Source organism: Cicer arietinum, chromosome 6, assembly GCF_000331145.2.
Source record: "Cicer arietinum cultivar CDC Frontier isolate Library 1 chromosome 6, Cicar.CDCFrontier_v2.0, whole genome shotgun sequence".
NCBI classification, from domain to species: Eukaryota; Viridiplantae; Streptophyta; class Magnoliopsida; order Fabales; family Fabaceae; genus Cicer; species Cicer arietinum.
The window spans coordinates 3,439,458-3,456,364 of NC_021165.2; the positions used below are offsets into that span (position 1 = coordinate 3,439,458).

The 16,907-nt window shown below is 31.3% G+C and overlaps 3 protein-coding genes across 3 annotated transcripts; 2 read left to right on the top strand and 1 right to left on the bottom strand.

The window, feature by feature from the left end:
• The first annotated feature begins 341 nt into the window (after positions 1–341).
• Positions 342–2,966, top strand: LOC101505564 (sugar transport protein 14-like). Its single transcript, XM_004503767.3, has 4 exons — positions 342–640; positions 772–1,094; positions 1,659–2,288; positions 2,404–2,966. The coding sequence occupies exons 1-4, from the start codon at positions 499–501 to the stop codon at positions 2,842–2,844; spliced, it is 1,536 nt and encodes a 511-aa protein (XP_004503824.1). The 5' UTR covers positions 342–498; the 3' UTR covers positions 2,845–2,966.
• Positions 2,967–8,197: 5,231 nt separating this feature from the next.
• On the top strand, positions 8,198–11,768 carry LOC101504615 (sugar transport protein 14-like). The gene is made up of 4 exons (XM_004503406.4): positions 8,198–8,425; positions 9,810–10,132; positions 10,377–11,006; positions 11,178–11,768. Exons 1-4 carry the CDS (start codon positions 8,284–8,286, stop codon positions 11,637–11,639), a joined length of 1,557 nt encoding a protein of 518 aa, XP_004503463.1. The 5' UTR covers positions 8,198–8,283; the 3' UTR covers positions 11,640–11,768.
• Positions 11,769–12,708: 940 nt separating this feature from the next.
• Positions 12,709–16,542, bottom strand: LOC101504935 (CRS2-associated factor 1, chloroplastic). The gene is made up of 6 exons (XM_073370126.1): positions 15,788–16,542; positions 15,541–15,668; positions 14,253–14,478; positions 14,010–14,137; positions 13,452–13,845; positions 12,709–13,318 (listed from the first exon to the last, which is right to left on the bottom strand). Exons 1-6 carry the CDS (start codon positions 16,392–16,394, stop codon positions 12,813–12,815), a joined length of 1,989 nt encoding a protein of 662 aa, XP_073226227.1. The 5' UTR covers positions 16,395–16,542; the 3' UTR covers positions 12,709–12,812.
• Positions 16,543–16,907: the final 365 nt, after the last annotated feature.

Sequence of the window (16,907 nt, forward strand, 5' to 3'; positions counted from 1 at the left end):
TATTCAATTTCATTAATTAAAATATGAAATAAAATAAAAATTCTGAAATTGAATGTTAAATTTTAGAGAATTTTATTGTGATCTTATAGATGTTAATCATTTTAGATCGTCGTATTATATGTTACATTATTTAAATTATTTTTTAATTAAAAATAAATAATTAAAATTGTCAGATTTTAAAATAACGATATCGATTTTGTAAATTAATAAAAATTTAAAATTAAAAGTACAATTAAACTACTAGAATATAAGTTTGTTTTGATATTTTATCTCTATATATCTAATTCTATTTTAAGGGTGTATTTGGTTAAAACCTGAATACAGAATAGAGACACCTTGTAATGAGTGTCATCTATTTGAATTGAAACTATATAATAAAGTCTCACAAAGGAGGTTTATGAGAAGACCATTGTTGTTTTTGTGTATCTCCTTTTTGGCTGAGAATCAACAACAACAAAAGAGACAAAAGGAACATATTGTAAACAAAACAAATAAATTATGGCAGGTGGAGGATTTGCTGATCCAGGGGCTCTTAAAAGGGCTCATCTTTATGAATATAAGATTACAGGGTACTTTATTTTTTCTTGCATTGTTGGTGCTCTTGGTGGTTCTCTCTTTGGATATGATCTTGGTGTTTCAGGTAAGTTTTTGTCCTATAAATATTATTATTATCTAATAAACATAACATACAAATAACTCAAAAATCTTAAACAAGTCACAATCACATATTAGAATAGAAAATCAACTGGTTAATGGTTAGTATCCTTTCAGGTGGTGTTACTTCCATGGATGATTTCTTGATAGAATTCTTCCCACAAGTGTATGAGAGGAAACATGCACACATGGAAGAAACAGATTACTGTAAATATGATGATCAGATGTTGACACTCTTTACCTCTTCTCTTTATTTTGCTGCCTTGGTGTCCACATTTGGTGCTTCCAGCCTAACAAAAAACAAAGGGAGGAAAGCCAGTATTATTGTTGGTTCTGTTAGCTTCTTCATAGGAGCTGTCCTTAATGCTGCTGCCTCCAACATTGCAATGTTGATCACTGGTCGTATCCTTCTTGGCATTGGCATTGGATTTGGTAACCAGGTAATTTTATTGCTCCAAAATGGTAAATTATGTGTTTCTGTCATGTTTGAATAAACAACTTATTTAAATACCTTAGTAAAATCGTTTCTCATATAAATGCTTATGTTTAGAAATTGATTGTCTGATGTCAGCAATTCCATGCATTAATGTGGTCAGGATGTCGGTGGTCGTTGGTCGAGATCGGACGGTCCAAATTTCAACATAGATTTTAATTGTTTTTTAGAAGTGAAAATATCGAGCTTAAAATCTAAACTGTCTGATCTCAATGCAATAACCGCCGACTTATTGGCTGCATAAATGCTTGGATTGGTAACTGCAGACAATCCTATCCCTTATGTATAAACTATCTTTATAACAAAAGATAAAATAAGTTCAAATTATTTTCATATAAACTATAAGTTGTTTTGATATGCTATTCTGGAGAATTTACATAATTAAGCTAAAATCAACTTGTGGACATGTCATGAATTGTTTCTATATGCTCTCTTTGACTCTGTAGATAAACTTAAACAAGTCAATCAAAATAGACACTGACATATTTTTTGTGTTCTCCTTATTGTTTAGGCTGTTCCATTATATCTATCAGAAATGGCTCCGGCAAAAGTAAGAGGAGCAGTGAACCAACTATTTCAACTAACAACTTGTTTGGGAATTTTGGTTGCTAACTTGGTAAACTATGCCACTGAGAAAATTCATCCTTGGGGATGGAGATTATCTCTTGGTTTAGCAACAATTCCAGCAACTGTTATGTTTATTGGTGGTTTATTGTGTCCTGAGACACCAAACAGTCTTGTGGAACAAGGCAAAATGGATGAAGGAAGAAAAGTGTTGGAGAGAGTTAGAGGTACTACCAATGTTGATGCTGAATTTGATGATCTTGTTGATGCAAGTAGAGAAGCACAAGCCATTAAGAATCCATTTCAGAACCTTCTGTTGAAAAAGAATAGGCCACAATTCATAATTGGTGCTTTGGCTATTCCTGCATTCCAACAATTGACAGGAAACAACTCTATTCTTTTCTATGCACCTGTCATTTTCCAGACTCTTGGATTTGGATCTGGAGCCTCTCTTTATGCTTCTGTCATTACCAGTGTTGCACTTGTTCTTGCCACTTTGATCTCTATGTTTTATGTTGACAAGTTTGGTAGGAGAGCTTTCTTTTTGGAAGCAGGTGCTGAAATGTTCTTTTGCATGGTAAGTACTATCTCACACTAGCTTTTCTTTTGTCCTTAATTTTCATTCTACTTTAAGGGTATATTAAATTAAATTCTATTATTGAAAAAATTGATTATGAAAAATTGATATGCAGGTTGCTACAGCAGTTGTTTTGGCTCTTGAGTTTGGTAAAGGCAAAGAACTATCATTTGGTGTTAGCATATTTTTGGTTATTGTGATTTTCATGTTTGTGTTGGCCTATGGAAGATCTTGGGGACCCTTAGGGTGGTTAGTTCCAAGTGAACTCTTCCCATTAGAGATAAGATCAGCTGCACAGAGTGTTGTGGTTTGTGTTAACATGATCTTCACTGCATTTGTGGCACAATTCTTCCTTTTATCTCTTTGCCATCTTAAATATGGAATCTTCTTGCTTTTTGGAGGCTTGATTGTCTTCATGAGTTGCTTTGTCTTCTTTTTCTTGCCTGAAACAAAGCAAGTTCCAATTGAAGAGATTTATCTTCTCTTTGAAAATCATTGGTTCTGGAAGAAAATAGTAGTGGATGGAAATCAAGATAAATCACAAGAACATGCATAAGATGTAAACAAATTCAACAATGAAAAATTGTTGTATTAAATTTATTTATTTCTTTGTAAGGAAATGGCATTTTGTGTTTGAAAAGAGTGAGAAGAAATAAATATCATTGTGACTTCTTTTTCATTTCTCCATAGCATTTTTTTGGTTCAGGCTGAAAGTTATATGACTAGTCATAATAGTAAGTTTTATCTTTCCCTTAATTTTTATACATGGAAGTGGAATACACTTTTTGTATACTTTCTAATTTCTATTTATTATGTGTATTATTTAAGTAACATGGTCCATTTTTATTAGTAAAGCTGATATGCATTATTTTTAGAAATAATAGAAATATAAAAAAAAATTGCATTTTTATTAAATTTTTGTATAGTAGCATTATTTGTTTTTTACAGTAATAGTCTATATTTTTTAAAATATCAAAAAATTATTTTTATTATTTTTGAAAATGCATTTTCATTAATTAGTATTTCACCTTCTTTTCGTGACAATATTTTACTTCAAGAGTCTTTCATTAAGGTAAAAAGAACTTACATTTTAGAAAATAAAAACATAAAATATTTTTCACAATAATTTATTTTATCAAATTTGTGTTAATTTTGTTTGTTAATTGTTAATAAAGAAATAAAAGACTTTTGAAGTGAACAATTGTTTGTATTTTTTGACAAGGACAAGCATGGAAAATAAGAAAGAATGATAAGATAAATTACAAGTCAAATGACTTTAGAATATTTTTATAATTTTAATATTTGTTTGTAGTTTGCTTCTAAGTGAAACACTTTAATTGTGTTAAGTTTATTTTTCGGAGTTCGTATCATGCTCTTTTGGTATCTTTTTCTTCACTTGAATATTCTCACAGGTCTCCAATATGTGTTCGAATTGACCAATCAGGAGGTACAAAATATATTAGTTAATCTTGACGTGTATTTGAGAACACTCGAGTGAGAAAAGAAACCACTTACTCATATTTCGTTTAGTTGGCTGTGGACTTTATAGTGGGATTGAACCTTATTTTTTCTTGCCTTTTAGGTAATTTATTCTCTTACCCTCTTATTTTTTCAAAACTTTCAAAATACACTTTCGAATTAGTCGATCCAAAGAGCATTGGAGTGGGACAAAAGACTTTGTGCCTTTTATACCTCTTGACAAATGCCTATATAAGGCTTGTTGTAGTACATTTCAAGGTCGATGAATGAATCAATTTGGCTATTCAATCTTTGATTGAAATGACAATTATCATTGCTGCCCTAGAATCTCTCAAGAACCATTTCTAAATTCTTAACAAGAATATGTTATTCTTGTGGCGGATCTTTGATTGGATCTTATCATTATCATTAATGTTGTGCTTTCATTTGTACGATACATTTCTTTCTTAATTGTAAAATTTTCTTATGTCTTTTTTTTTTTCTTTTCTTGTTAGTTTTGCGATAAATTTACATTAAGTACAAGATGTTTGTGTTGTGTATCCATATGGTTAAACACCATTTCTAGAAATAATAAAGATACCAAAAAACTATTTTTACTATTTTCATAAATATCTATTTACAAATTAATGTTTATCTTCTTTTCTATGACAATAATTCTCTATAAGAATTCTTTATAAAAGTAAAATAAATACGCATTTAAAAAAATAAAAATGCAAAATATTTTCACAAAATATACATGACTTTAAATCTCACTAGATTATAAAACTAAAATTTAAATATAAAAACATAAAGTACTCGACAAAATTAATTAAATTAGTAAACAAAATAGTCTATAATTCATTTTAGTCAATGATAATATATATCCAATAAAAAATAGTGATGTGTCAAACAAAATCGATATTTAATTCGTTATAATATTGAATTTTGTCAATCAATTCAATATTTTTTCAAATTTTGTTCCATGATTTGAAAAAAATTATAGTTGTTTCAATACGGAAAAAGCACTATTTAAATCAAAAGTCTTTTATTAGTTTTAATGAATAAATATTAAAGAAATATTTTGATTGAATAACTAAATCCATTGGTATTCTTCACTTTATTCAATTTAAAGTATTAAACTGGTGGAGTTACAATTTCAATTATTATACTTATTTACTTCTTACAATTTTTATTATTTTTATGTGATCTTAGGTTTAACTGCAATTTTGGTCCCCCAATTTTAGCTGAATTATAAAAGTAGTCCTCCATTTTGTTTCTCTCCAGCTTTGATCCTCAAACAAAATTTTGGTCTAAAATTTGATAAAGTTTCATTTTTTTAAGCCGCACTCCACCATTATTGATCATAGATTTCAGGTACAATTGTTGCACCACGAGATTTTGAGGTATGATGTGACTTAAATAAACGCAAAAAAACTGAAACTTCATCAAATTTTGGACCAAAATTCTGTTTGGAGGACCAAAACTGAGGAGAAACAAAATGGGGGACTACTTTTGCGATTCAGCTAAAATAGGAGGACCAAAACTGCAATTAAGCCTAAATTTTATATATCTAAGTGTTAAATTAATGATTTTATTAGGTAGATTAATCTTTAATTTTTTATAAAATATTAAAAATATTTGATACTTCATTTTATATATATATATATCATTTTTTTAAAAATTAATCAATATATACATTGATATTTATATCCAATGTTTTTTTTTACTTTCGCATTCCTGTTTTGTGGCTATTTTTCTGTAGTAAGATTTGTTGTTTTCATGGTGCGACTTCTTACTGTATAAAACAAAAAATCAAGTTGTCACATTCGAAGATGCGATTTTCTAAAGATAAAAAAATATGACATTTTAATATATAAATTTTAATGTAAGATATATTAATTAATTACTTACAAAAATGAAATATAATGCAACGATTCTTTGATACTTCATGAATAAATTCAATTCAATATATAGTAAATCTTAAAAAAAATACAAGGAAAATATCGTTACAAGATCCTATATTTACAATTATCTGAATTTTATAATTTTTTATATACATAATTGTTAAAATAATTGCTTTAAAAAGAATCTAAGAAAAATCCAATGCATTTGATAATTCAATTATTGAATTTGTTTAAAAGTAACTTTATTAATTACTTTTTAAAAAAGTAAAACTTTTTCATTGTTTAGTATTTTATCTTATATACTAAATAATTAATAAGTTTACTTTTTGTTAAAGTAATTAATAAAATTGTTTTAAATAAATTAAAGATCTGGCATATTATTTATTTTTTTGAAAGCAAGATATAGCAATGATTTATTTCTTATAAAATAGATATACAAATCTTTGTATAAAAAAGATAAAATAATTAAAGACTAATTTTGTTTTTATCACTATAATATGAAGTAAATATGATTTTAATCAGTAATTTCTTTTTTAGATTTTATCCTTATTATTTTAAAATTTTCACTTTTTGTCTTTTATTTAAATGGCTTAATTGCAGTTTTGGTCTCTCTATTTTAGCTGAATCGCGAAAGTAGTCCCCCTATTTTGTTTCTCCCCAATTTTAGTCCTCTAAACTGAATTTTGGTTCAAAACTTGATGAAATTTCATTTTTTAAAGTCGTACTACACCATTTATGATCATATATTTCGGGTATAATTGTTGCAAATGAGATCTTGAGAGATATGATGTGACTTAAATAAATACAAAAAAATAAAATTTCATCAAGTTTTGGACTAAAATTCTGTTTGGGAGACCAAAACTGGGAAGAAACAAAATGGGGGAACTACTTTCGCGATTCAGATAAAATAGGGGGACCAAAACTGCAATTAAGCCTATTTAAATTTAATCATATAAAATATTATGCTATGTGGCATGATAACTTAGATTTTTTAATCCATGAGGCTTTTAGTATACTAATTAACATGTATGAATACTAATTAAAAATAAACCCAAGATTGAAGATAAACCTAGACGAACCCTAATTCCAAATTAAACCGACATAAAAATTCAATCAATTTTAGCGTTTTCCTTCTCTGAACATAGGTGAAACGATTCTGGGTTTAGAAATGATTCTCGATTTATGTTTATGTTCCTGAATTGAGAGAAAAAAATCTTGTTGAACAATTTAGATATGAGTTTGGGTTTAAAGATGGGTTTATATTTCTTTATTTTTTGTTGTCGTTGATTAACAATTTGTATTCAAAGCAATTTGTTTTTTCTCCCTCTCACTTTTCAACGATGTCTGCTGCTCCGTAAGCCTTATGCAAGTGCCAACCATTTTTATTTTTAATTTACAGTTTCTTATTCTAAAACCATCTTAGTTATATTATAAGCCACATAATTCAAAAAATATAAAAAATCCAAATCATCAGCATATTTATATGACCAAACTTAAACAATTGAATAAAATTGAAAATTTTGAAATGAAATGGATGAAATTAAAAAAAAAAATTATACTAACTAAAACCATACTTATCATATATTAAAAGAATAAAAAATGCAATCAACTAAATTGCTTATTTATTGGGGAATGGTGGGAGACAATGCATAATTGTTAGACAACATTTGACTATTTATAGTAAAAAATATACTCTATTATTTTCAAATCAATTGCAATATTTGTAAAAACGTTATCATATTTATAATAATTAAAATATATCAAGTTATAATATAATTTAATAAAATAACTTTATATGTATTTTTTAGATTAAAACTTTTATATTATTTTAAAAGGGAATAACTAAATTTTGATTAAAGGAAAAAGTAAATATAAAATAAATGCACAGTTGTTGGCAAACAGCCATCAAGTTAGACAACACAGGACTTTTAACAACCATACACAGACAATCACACAGCTAAGGTAGTGACTAATATATGAAGGGGTAAGATTGAATATCTAAGTTCCAAGTCAAATATGACTGTATTTTTTTTGTTGTTGTCATTATCCAAGAGATCATTATCCCATATCTATGGTTAGATTATTATAAATCGCCGTTAGATGCAGTTAATCCATATTCGCAATTATAGGAGTGACTAAGTAAGTAATTCTGATGCAGTTAATCCATATTCGCAATTATAGGAGTGACTAAGTAAGTAATTTTGAATCACATTTTTATAAAATCCATTAGTGTATCCTAGGATTGAATCAGTTACTTAATATTTCCTTATTCCTTCTTTTGCTCCCATCTTTTCTCACTTATAAGTTATTTTCCACACATAATAATTATGATGAATTTAATTTATATATATTATCATTTTATATTTAATTCATATAAATTAGTAAAGAGTCTACATTGAGGTCACTATTAAACTTTTTATTTTCTCGGATATTAATTTTAACATAATAGATGAAGTTGGGATTTGCTGACGTGTATACACTTGGAGTTGACTTATTGGTTCATTATTATCTTATACATATAAAATTTGTTGACGCCATTGTTATATATATATATATATAATAGATGAAGCTTAGTTTATGTGAGTGAGTTTAGAGTATTTGAGAGAGAAAACAGTGACACAAAAAAGAGAGCAATGGCTGGTGGTGGGTTGACAAATACGGTTCCAGGAAAAAGGGCTCATCTGTATGAACACAAGTTCACTGCATATTTCGCTTTCACTTGTTTTGTTGGTGCTCTTGGTGGTTCTCTTTTTGGTTATGATCTTGGTGTTTCAGGTTTGTTTTATTATATCCTCCTTTTATTGTATTTTATTTCATTCAATTGATGTGTTGTTTTTGTTTTCTCACATCATCTTATTACACTGAAAAACAATGGTGTATAATCCCATCAACCAAACTATTATAGAGTTATTTCTCTTATCAAAATGTGGAACTTCAGTTTTTCTATATATTGAATTCTCATAAACTCAAAGATCTAAATTATCTAATCACATCCTCTTTCTCTTTGTCTCTGTAACTTTTTTTAGGTGTTCTTTATTTTATTATTATTATTTAAAGAAAAAACATTTTCTTTGTTGTCTGTCGTCATTGTAAATAATTTGATATACTCCCCTACCGTCTTAGGTAGATATAAGAAAAAAATTAAATATATTTGGTTCAAAGTCAAATGTATTTCATCTAAATTTAAATAAAAATACATTTGATTTTTTCTTTATAATTTTTTATCAAATACATGAGAGTATATTATTGATGAGTGGGTCAAATAATTTGAGGTTTGATGCTTCAAATTTTTTTTTTTTTGAGGTTCATTTGATGTCTTTGTCTTGAATTGATGACCTGTTTTGAAAATGGACAAAAAGCCAAATATTGCAGACGTATGAAGATAGGAGAGAAAATAGTCATCTTTTAACCATTTGAGCAAATACAAAGGCAGAGTACTATTAGGTCCACTTTTCTGCTTGTTTTGGGATATTCCTTATTTTGTACATTTTCCAACCTGGAAAAGCATAAACTTCACCAGAAATTTCTGCTGTTAATTGCAATTCCTCATGACATGAAACAAACACTGCATCTGCATTGGCTGCTTTTATTTTGTTTCATTACTTATTACTTATTCGTTCATGTTTTTACTGTTAGAAAACTTCATAAAGTCTTTTCCAGAATTGATATTGGTTATGTCCCACTTATATGTTCACAATTTATATGTTTGACATACACATCATCATATGACAAACTAACTTTGAAAAATGACTAAATTTTATCCCATGTCAAGCTCAGGAGCTTAGCCTGCCTAAAAAATGTAAATCTTGTAAAGAAATTGTGGAATTATAATGTAATTTTCTGATGTAGGCCTTACAGTTTAAGTTTCACATTCAAAATCATGAATGATTCCACCTACATTTTCCGCCACAAAGAGTCTCTATTGCTTGGATTGATTGTGAGTTTGACGCAATAACACTTGCCACTATGATTTTGCCAAAAACTATAGTTTGAAATTTCAATAATAAAATGACAGTGCTACTGTCATTTTATTTGATCAAACACACCGTGATTCCAAATATGCACTTAATGGAGTAGGAATGATAACTAATTACTCATGTTCATATTGATATATTGATGTGAAGTAGTATCACTGGAACTTTACTTGGTATTTTTTCAGGTGGAGTGACCTCAATGGACGATTTCTTGAAAGAATTCTTCCCAGACGTGTACAGAAAGAAGCACGCGCATTTGACAGAGACTGACTATTGTAAATATGACAACCAAGTGTTGACACTTTTCACATCATCTCTTTATTTCTCAGCACTTGTTATGACATTTTTTGCTTCCCATCTAACAAGAAAGAAGGGTAGAAAGGCCACCATCATAGTAGGAGCCATTAGCTTTCTTGTTGGAGCAATCCTCAATGCAGCTGCACAGAACATTCCAATGCTAATCATTGGCAGAGTCTTTCTTGGTGGAGGCATTGGCTTTGGTAACCAAGTAAGTCACATAACACAACATGCTCCAAAGTACAAATATTATTGATATAAATTAACCTACAACACGACACTGATATGTGTACCAACAATAATTTAGAAAAAACAGAGTGATCGAATGTAACTATGTATGTCAATGTCCGACACTAACATGTGTCAATTGTCAAACACCAGATACGCTTTTAATATGAAGTGTTTGTGTTTTACATTTGTTTTTCTTCTTCTTATTGTCACGTCTAATTGTGCAGGCTGTTCCTTTGTATCTATCTGAAATGGCTCCGGCTAGAAATCGAGGAGCAGTTAACCAACTGTTTCAGTTCACAACCTGTGGTGGGATCTTAATTGCAAACTTGGTGAACTATTTCACCGACAAAATCCATCCTCATGGTTGGAGAATATCACTTGGTTTGGCAGGTGTTCCAGCGATTCTAATGCTTTTGGGAGGTATATTTTGTGCTGAAACACCAAACAGTCTTGTGGAACAAGGAAGATTGGATGAAGCAAGAAAAGTGTTGGAGAGAGTTAGAGGTACAAAGAACGTTGAAGCTGAATTTGAAGATTTAAAAGATGCAAGTGAATTAGCACAAGCAGTAAAGAGTCCATTTAAGATACTTCTAAAGAGGAAGTATAGGCCACAACTAATAATAGGTGCATTGGGGATTCCAGCATTTCAGCAGTTAACAGGAAATAACTCAATCCTCTTTTACGCACCTGTCATCTTCCAGAGTTTGGGATTTGGTGCTAATGCATCTCTTTTTTCATCTTTTATTACCAATGGAGCTCTCCTTGTTGCCACTGTCATATCAATGTTTTTAGTTGACAAGTTTGGTAGAAGAAAGTTCTTCCTAGAAGCTGGTTTTGAAATGATATGCTGCATGGTAAATACTACTTGTTTTTGTTTATTATTATTAACTTATGTATCTATATTTTATATTATATATAAAGGGGATACTAAGTTTTTTTCTTCCAAATTTATCCTAGTGTTTGTCTGAACGCTAGTAATAAGTATAACCATTGTTAATTGATTGAATTGTTTGATTGATTTGCAGATTATTACTGGTGTGGTTTTGGCATTGGAGTTTGGACATGGAAAAGAACTTTCAAAAGGAATAAGTGCATTACTTGTTATAGTGATTTTCTTGTTTGTGTTGGCATATGGAAGATCTTGGGGTCCTCTAGGATGGTTGGTTCCAAGTGAGCTATTTCCATTAGAGATAAGGTCAGCAGCACAAAGTATTGTGGTTTGTGTCAACATGATCTTCACTGCCCTTGTTGCACAATTATTTCTATTGTCACTTTGTCACCTCAAATATGGAATCTTCTTGTTGTTTGGTGGATTAATTTGTGTCATGAGTTGCTTTGTGTTCTTCCTTTTGCCGGAAACAAAGAAAGTTCCAATTGAGGAGATTTATCTGCTTTTTGAAAACCATTGGTTCTGGAAGAACATTGTCAGAGAAGAAAGTGACCAAGAGCAAGGAAAGCCAAACAGGAAGTCAGTAGTAGCTGCTTAAAATTCTCAACAACAAACTACATTGAAGTCAACAAATGTATATTTATTTTTTTTGTAATCAACTGTTTCATGCTTGCATGATAAACTATAAGTAGATTACAGACTTTCTTAGAGGATATGTTTTAGCCTATTTTTAATCTCTTCCTTTCAAATTTAGAGATAAGATAAAACCAACTAATAAATTTACCTATCTCATCATTTCATCTACTTCTCAAACTCTAGAATGGCGAAGACAACACTTTATTCCATCATAAAATATTTAACCTACGAAATACTAATTTTTTTTTATATATTCAATAGATTTTTAATGTAAAAAATTTATTTTCGATATTTATCCATCTCAAATATGATATTAGTTTTTATTTTTATTTTTTGCTTTTAATATGGTATGAAAAAATTGATTTTAATTCACAATTTTTGTTTTGATCCCTTCAAAATCAGATCTAGATTCACTGCTCTTAAAAAACACTTAGTTTCCTGCAGTAGTCAATCTCAACTACTACTCGAAAGGACCAGATCAATAACTGTGTTAAGCAGTTCCCGCTGGAAATCCATTTCCTTCAAAATCGCCATGTTTGGATAAAATAATATTTAAAATAAATTGTATTTAGCTTCCTTAAGATCACTTTAAATGACATTAATACTTTATCTAGTTTTGTAAAAACACCCACTTCTCTAAATTCATTAAAAAAACTACATCAATATTTATTATTTAAAATATTTTTTTATTGAGTTTTTGACAGATAAAATAAACTTAAGCAATTAATAAATGTCACAAAAATTGGCATAAAAATAGCGATTTTATAATTTTAAAGGAAAAAAGAAAACAATAATTTTTTTTTAAGAGCGAAAAACATGTTAACCTTTTTTATTTTATTATGTCACAATTTTCATCTGATCAACCATTTGATATCTAAACAAACTAAACATATCCTAAAGCCACAGAGGTTGACAAAATACCCAAAGCCATTAACTCAAAGAGTTAGAAAGTTAAATATTGACATCCTAGAATATTAGTATTAAGATAATATATGAATAATACAAAAAATAGAAGTAGTGCAAAGTGCAGAGAAAACAGAATAAAACTTCATATTTTACTATTATCCCAAAGGCACCATGTAAGATTCAGATGAGAAACAAATGTACTCTAATGGCTTCATAATTCCAGCCAGTATCATGTTAGTAGTTTAGCAAGTTCATCAACTCCTAATGTTCCTTGTGGTACAACATTCTGAAATCGCTCATCAAAATTTTCTCTTCTTCTAATAGGACTGTTCTCTCTTTTACCTTTCGTGGTAACAGCAGTAGTTTCTCTTGTTTTCAAAGTACGAGCTTCTTGCTTGTCACTTATCTCCGAGGTCGGAGCTTCTTGCTTAACCCTTTTTTGAACCACAACCTTTCTATGTTTCATAAAAACAGGTCCCAGTGGAGCTGATTTGGCGAAGGAGACTGTGGTTTGATAAATATTGTCTGCATCCAACGAATCTTTATCTAAAACAAGTGCACTGCCTTGCTCAACAGCTTGCTCCAATAGTAACGAAATTTCTTTCATACAAGGGACAGCTGACCTTGATAACGGACTGACATCAGTCGCTCCTGAATCATCTAGCAGCTCATCAGCGCGAGGATCCACCATGCCATAAATATTACTGTCACTGGATCCTAGCATTGCATCTGACCCTGAAATTGAAGTAGAAAGACGGTCACTGAAACTTTTGTCGTCCATTATAATTTATATCCAACATTTCATGGTTATCACTCATAGCATTCGAGGGGCATGTGATGTGGCCACCATCATGTGATATGTTTGTACCTGGGCTGGTGCTCCTGCAAGGTTCTGGCTCACCATATGAATCTGTGGCAACATTTGTGATTTCAGCATCAGCAATCACAGACATAGATCGCTTGCTATTTTTTGTGGGACATGGAACCTCAACCTTATCCACTGTCACATCATCTAGACAAAAGGAAATACTTGTGTCATGTGATAAATTGCTGACAAGCTCTGCAGGATTATTATGTAGATTTGGTGCTGAGACATCTAGGGCTTCTGAGGGCAGTGCTTTGTAATTTTTGTTGTCAGGATCGACTTTATTGGCTTCCTTCCGATCATCTCTGAGATCTGGTAAAGAGGGCTTCCAATTTCGCCCCCTCCACATAAGTATATGCTCATTTTCGTACGAAAGCAATGTACATGGAACAAGATCCTGCAGTCAAAGAACATATGTGGAAGAAAGATGTTACAATAACGCCGTCGTCAAAAAAAATAACCAGGATACACATGCCTATCCAATGATATGAAAAAAAAGGGCAAAACAAACGAACAAAAGAATCCATATGCTCTTCAACACAGGAGCATAGTTGGTTATACCCTTAGTTTTGCTCCAATCTTTCGATAGTCACTTTTATTTAGCCCTTGACAGTTTATTCGTACTAGTTCACACTCTTCAAATGCCTCTCTGACATTTTTTACGAGGTTAAAATAAACACCATTTTTTCCTGTTACAAGAAGAAAACATTCCAATACCTTAATAAGCATGTGTATCAGAAGAAGAAAAAAGACAGCTCAATTTGGTTCGTTGAGAAACTGTAATGAACATCCTTAAAAAGTTACCTATCTTGCATATGGGAGTCAATGTCCTTCCCTTTTGACGCATTTCAGTCGCTTCTTCTAGCGTTAGACCTTCTGGAACTCGTTGAATCAGCTTAGGATAAACTGGAGGCACAGGTTTCCACAACATGAGAGGAAAAAGCGGACGTGTTTTATAATTATAATTTCTCCCTCGGAAAAGGTAAAGAACACCACCCCTTCTGTAAATAACTTTCCCTCCTGTCTTTTCCTGGCAAACCACATACCATATGACAATAAGAACAAATATACTTGAGGGCAATTTTATTTGCATATTGCCATTTCCTCACAAATCTAGCATTTCCCCAATCACAACCTCCACCCTTCCTCCATTCCCTCATTTTGAACCTATGATGGTGGGCGATTGAGGAGTGTGACTTGTGAGATATGAGAGGAAATGATAATAAATAATGAAGTATGAAAAAAACATTACCCTACAATCAGCGGCAGAGCCAAAGACTTACAATTAGGGAGCTAACCACACTAAGCCAACGACTTAGATTCTGTTTGTTTGAGATTTGTTTCACTGTGAACATGAGAATTTGGCTTTACAAGGCACTTTTTCTGATGCAGGTATTTGAATTTTTCGACCAAAGTGCTTCGGAAGCTACATTTTCTTCCGTTTGCAGTGAAACAAATCTCAAACAAACAGGCACAGGAGATGGGACATAGCCAATACACAAAGGCAGGTAAAGGTAAACCATTTAAATTTAAAGAAAAATAAGCAAGTCATAAAGACTCAGATCATTAAGAGAAACAAAAAAAGGAAGCTGCCAGTGAACAAAGGAGTTCTCCAAAACATCAGTAAAAGCAAAAAAGGAATGATTAAGAGGCTATGCAGCACTGATACATCATATTGAAGGTGTCCAGTCTACGACACGGCACATGTTGATAGCGAACACTGGCACTACGCCAATACATGTGATTACATTCAATTTTTTCAAAGTATTACCAGTGTCAATATTGTGTTTGTATCTATGACATTCATAGATTAAGAGTGTCTCCAACAAAACACTGACTCATATTGCCTTTATCGTCCTATAATTTGATTTTATATAAAGAAAAAGAACAAAAAGCAAATATTGCAAAAAAGCAACAAACACACGTTGAAACACCTGCTGAAATTTTGATCTCAAAAACATCTCACAACATTTTTTGGTTGTTTTTCCATCAAAAGAAGACCTTATGAATCGCAAGATAAACCTGCCATAGGCTATGAGGGAATAGGGAAATGGATGATAATGATGAAATAGTAAAATGAAAGAAAACTCACCTCCAACTGATGGCACACATTATCCATGTCAACAGTACACACTCCCAAACACTTGATCTTGCACACCCTTCTCCGCTTCCAATGAGCATGTATATTATCCAACATGTTATGCGTGAAACCATCTCTACCTAAAACACCAAAATTGAAAATTAATATAATCCACAATCAATGTAAAGCTTTTTTACAGGTTGAGATCCTCTTCATTTCTCAAAAGAAATGGAAAGTGTAGTTACTGTAGTTTATATACCCATATTGAGTTGACGGCTAGATTTCAAGCAGCTTTGAACCAACACTTTGATCTCCTCTTTGGTCAACGGTTCACCCAATACTTCTTCTCTGGACCGTACATACTTAGGACTAGTCCCAGGCAAATATGGACCGGGCGACTGAACCGGTTTAACCCCTTTCTTATGCGGCGGAGGAAGAACAAAAGAATCAAACTCCTTCAACTTCTTCTTACTCGGAGGAAGTGGGGGACGTCCGGTCCAAGGTCTCGGCATAGTGACCGGTCCAAACGGAAGAAAACCCGGTTCACGCAATTTAAGAGGTTTAGCTTTGGGGGTTTCGGTGTAACTGTATTTGAATTCAAACGGAGCACCCTCGATTACGTAGGAGAGTCCGTCGTCGCTAATCTTCACATTTTCGGAGGCTTTACTTACCGGTTTCGATGTTTGTTTTGGTATATTGGAAAACTTAAGCGCTGGGTGAGATTGCGGATCGAGTTTGGGCTTTGTGGTGGGCCGGTCCGAATTGGAATGGGAGAATTTGAGTTGTGTGGATGAACGCGAGGGGTTTGGATTGGTGTCGAGGGGTGGGGAAAAGATGGGGAGAGTGATTGCGATGTTTAGAGGCATTGTTGAAAACTGATTCGCATTTCTCACTTTAGTGTGTTCAGATGTTCAACTCAACTCATCACATGAAAGTGTTTTGTTTTTTTGGATTAGTGAGCGCCGTTGTGTTGGCTGATTTTTCTCCCACGGCAACCACGCCGGTTGTTGTTGTTGTTGTTGTCTCCACACACCAACCTTATCCGTCACAACACCAACGATGTGTGTGGTTCTTGCATAAAAATAACAGTAGTTTAAATGCAGTTTTCATCCTTTCTAATTAATTTCGTTTTATTATAAATATTCTAAATAATTCAAAAATTAATATCAACATATATGTTTCATTTAAGTGTCAACTCATTCAAATTAGTAATATGTCTTTAATACATATAAGATTCAAATGAAGGGACGAAAACGACGTAAAGTTAAAAAAACAAAGAGAATATTTCTTGTAGAATATATTTTGTAAATAAAAAATGAGTTAAATAATATTTTAATTTTGTAAAATTCTAATATTTTAATTTTAGTTCATACGATAAA

Excerpts from the sequence above, each read along its gene's own strand:
- LOC101505564 (XM_004503767.3), top strand. The coding sequence starts at position 499 with ATGGCAGGTGGAGGATTTGCTGATCCAGGGGCTCTTAAAAGGGCTCAT. Across the intron at positions 1,095-1,658 it reads GCATTGGATTTGGTAACCAG|GCTGTTCCATTATATCTATC; the intron begins GTAATTTTATTG and ends CTTATTGTTTAG. Across the intron at positions 2,289-2,403 it reads CTGAAATGTTCTTTTGCATG|GTTGCTACAGCAGTTGTTTT; the intron begins GTAAGTACTATC and ends ATTGATATGCAG.
- LOC101504615 (XM_004503406.4), top strand. The coding sequence starts at position 8,284 with ATGGCTGGTGGTGGGTTGACAAATACGGTTCCAGGAAAAAGGGCTCAT. Across the intron at positions 8,426-9,809 it reads TTATGATCTTGGTGTTTCAG|GTGGAGTGACCTCAATGGAC; the intron begins GTTTGTTTTATT and ends GTATTTTTTCAG. Across the intron at positions 11,007-11,177 it reads TTGAAATGATATGCTGCATG|ATTATTACTGGTGTGGTTTT; the intron begins GTAAATACTACT and ends ATTGATTTGCAG.
- LOC101504935 (XM_073370126.1), bottom strand. The coding sequence starts at position 16,394 with ATGCCTCTAAACATCGCAATCACTCTCCCCATCTTTTCCCCACCCCTC. Across the intron at positions 15,669-15,787 it reads TAGCCGTCAACTCAATATGG|GTAGAGATGGTTTCACGCAT; the intron begins GTATATAAACTA and ends TTGGTGTTTTAG. Across the intron at positions 14,479-15,540 it reads ATGTGTGCCATCAGTTGGAG|GAAAAGACAGGAGGGAAAGT; the intron begins GTGAGTTTTCTT and ends GTGGTTTGCCAG.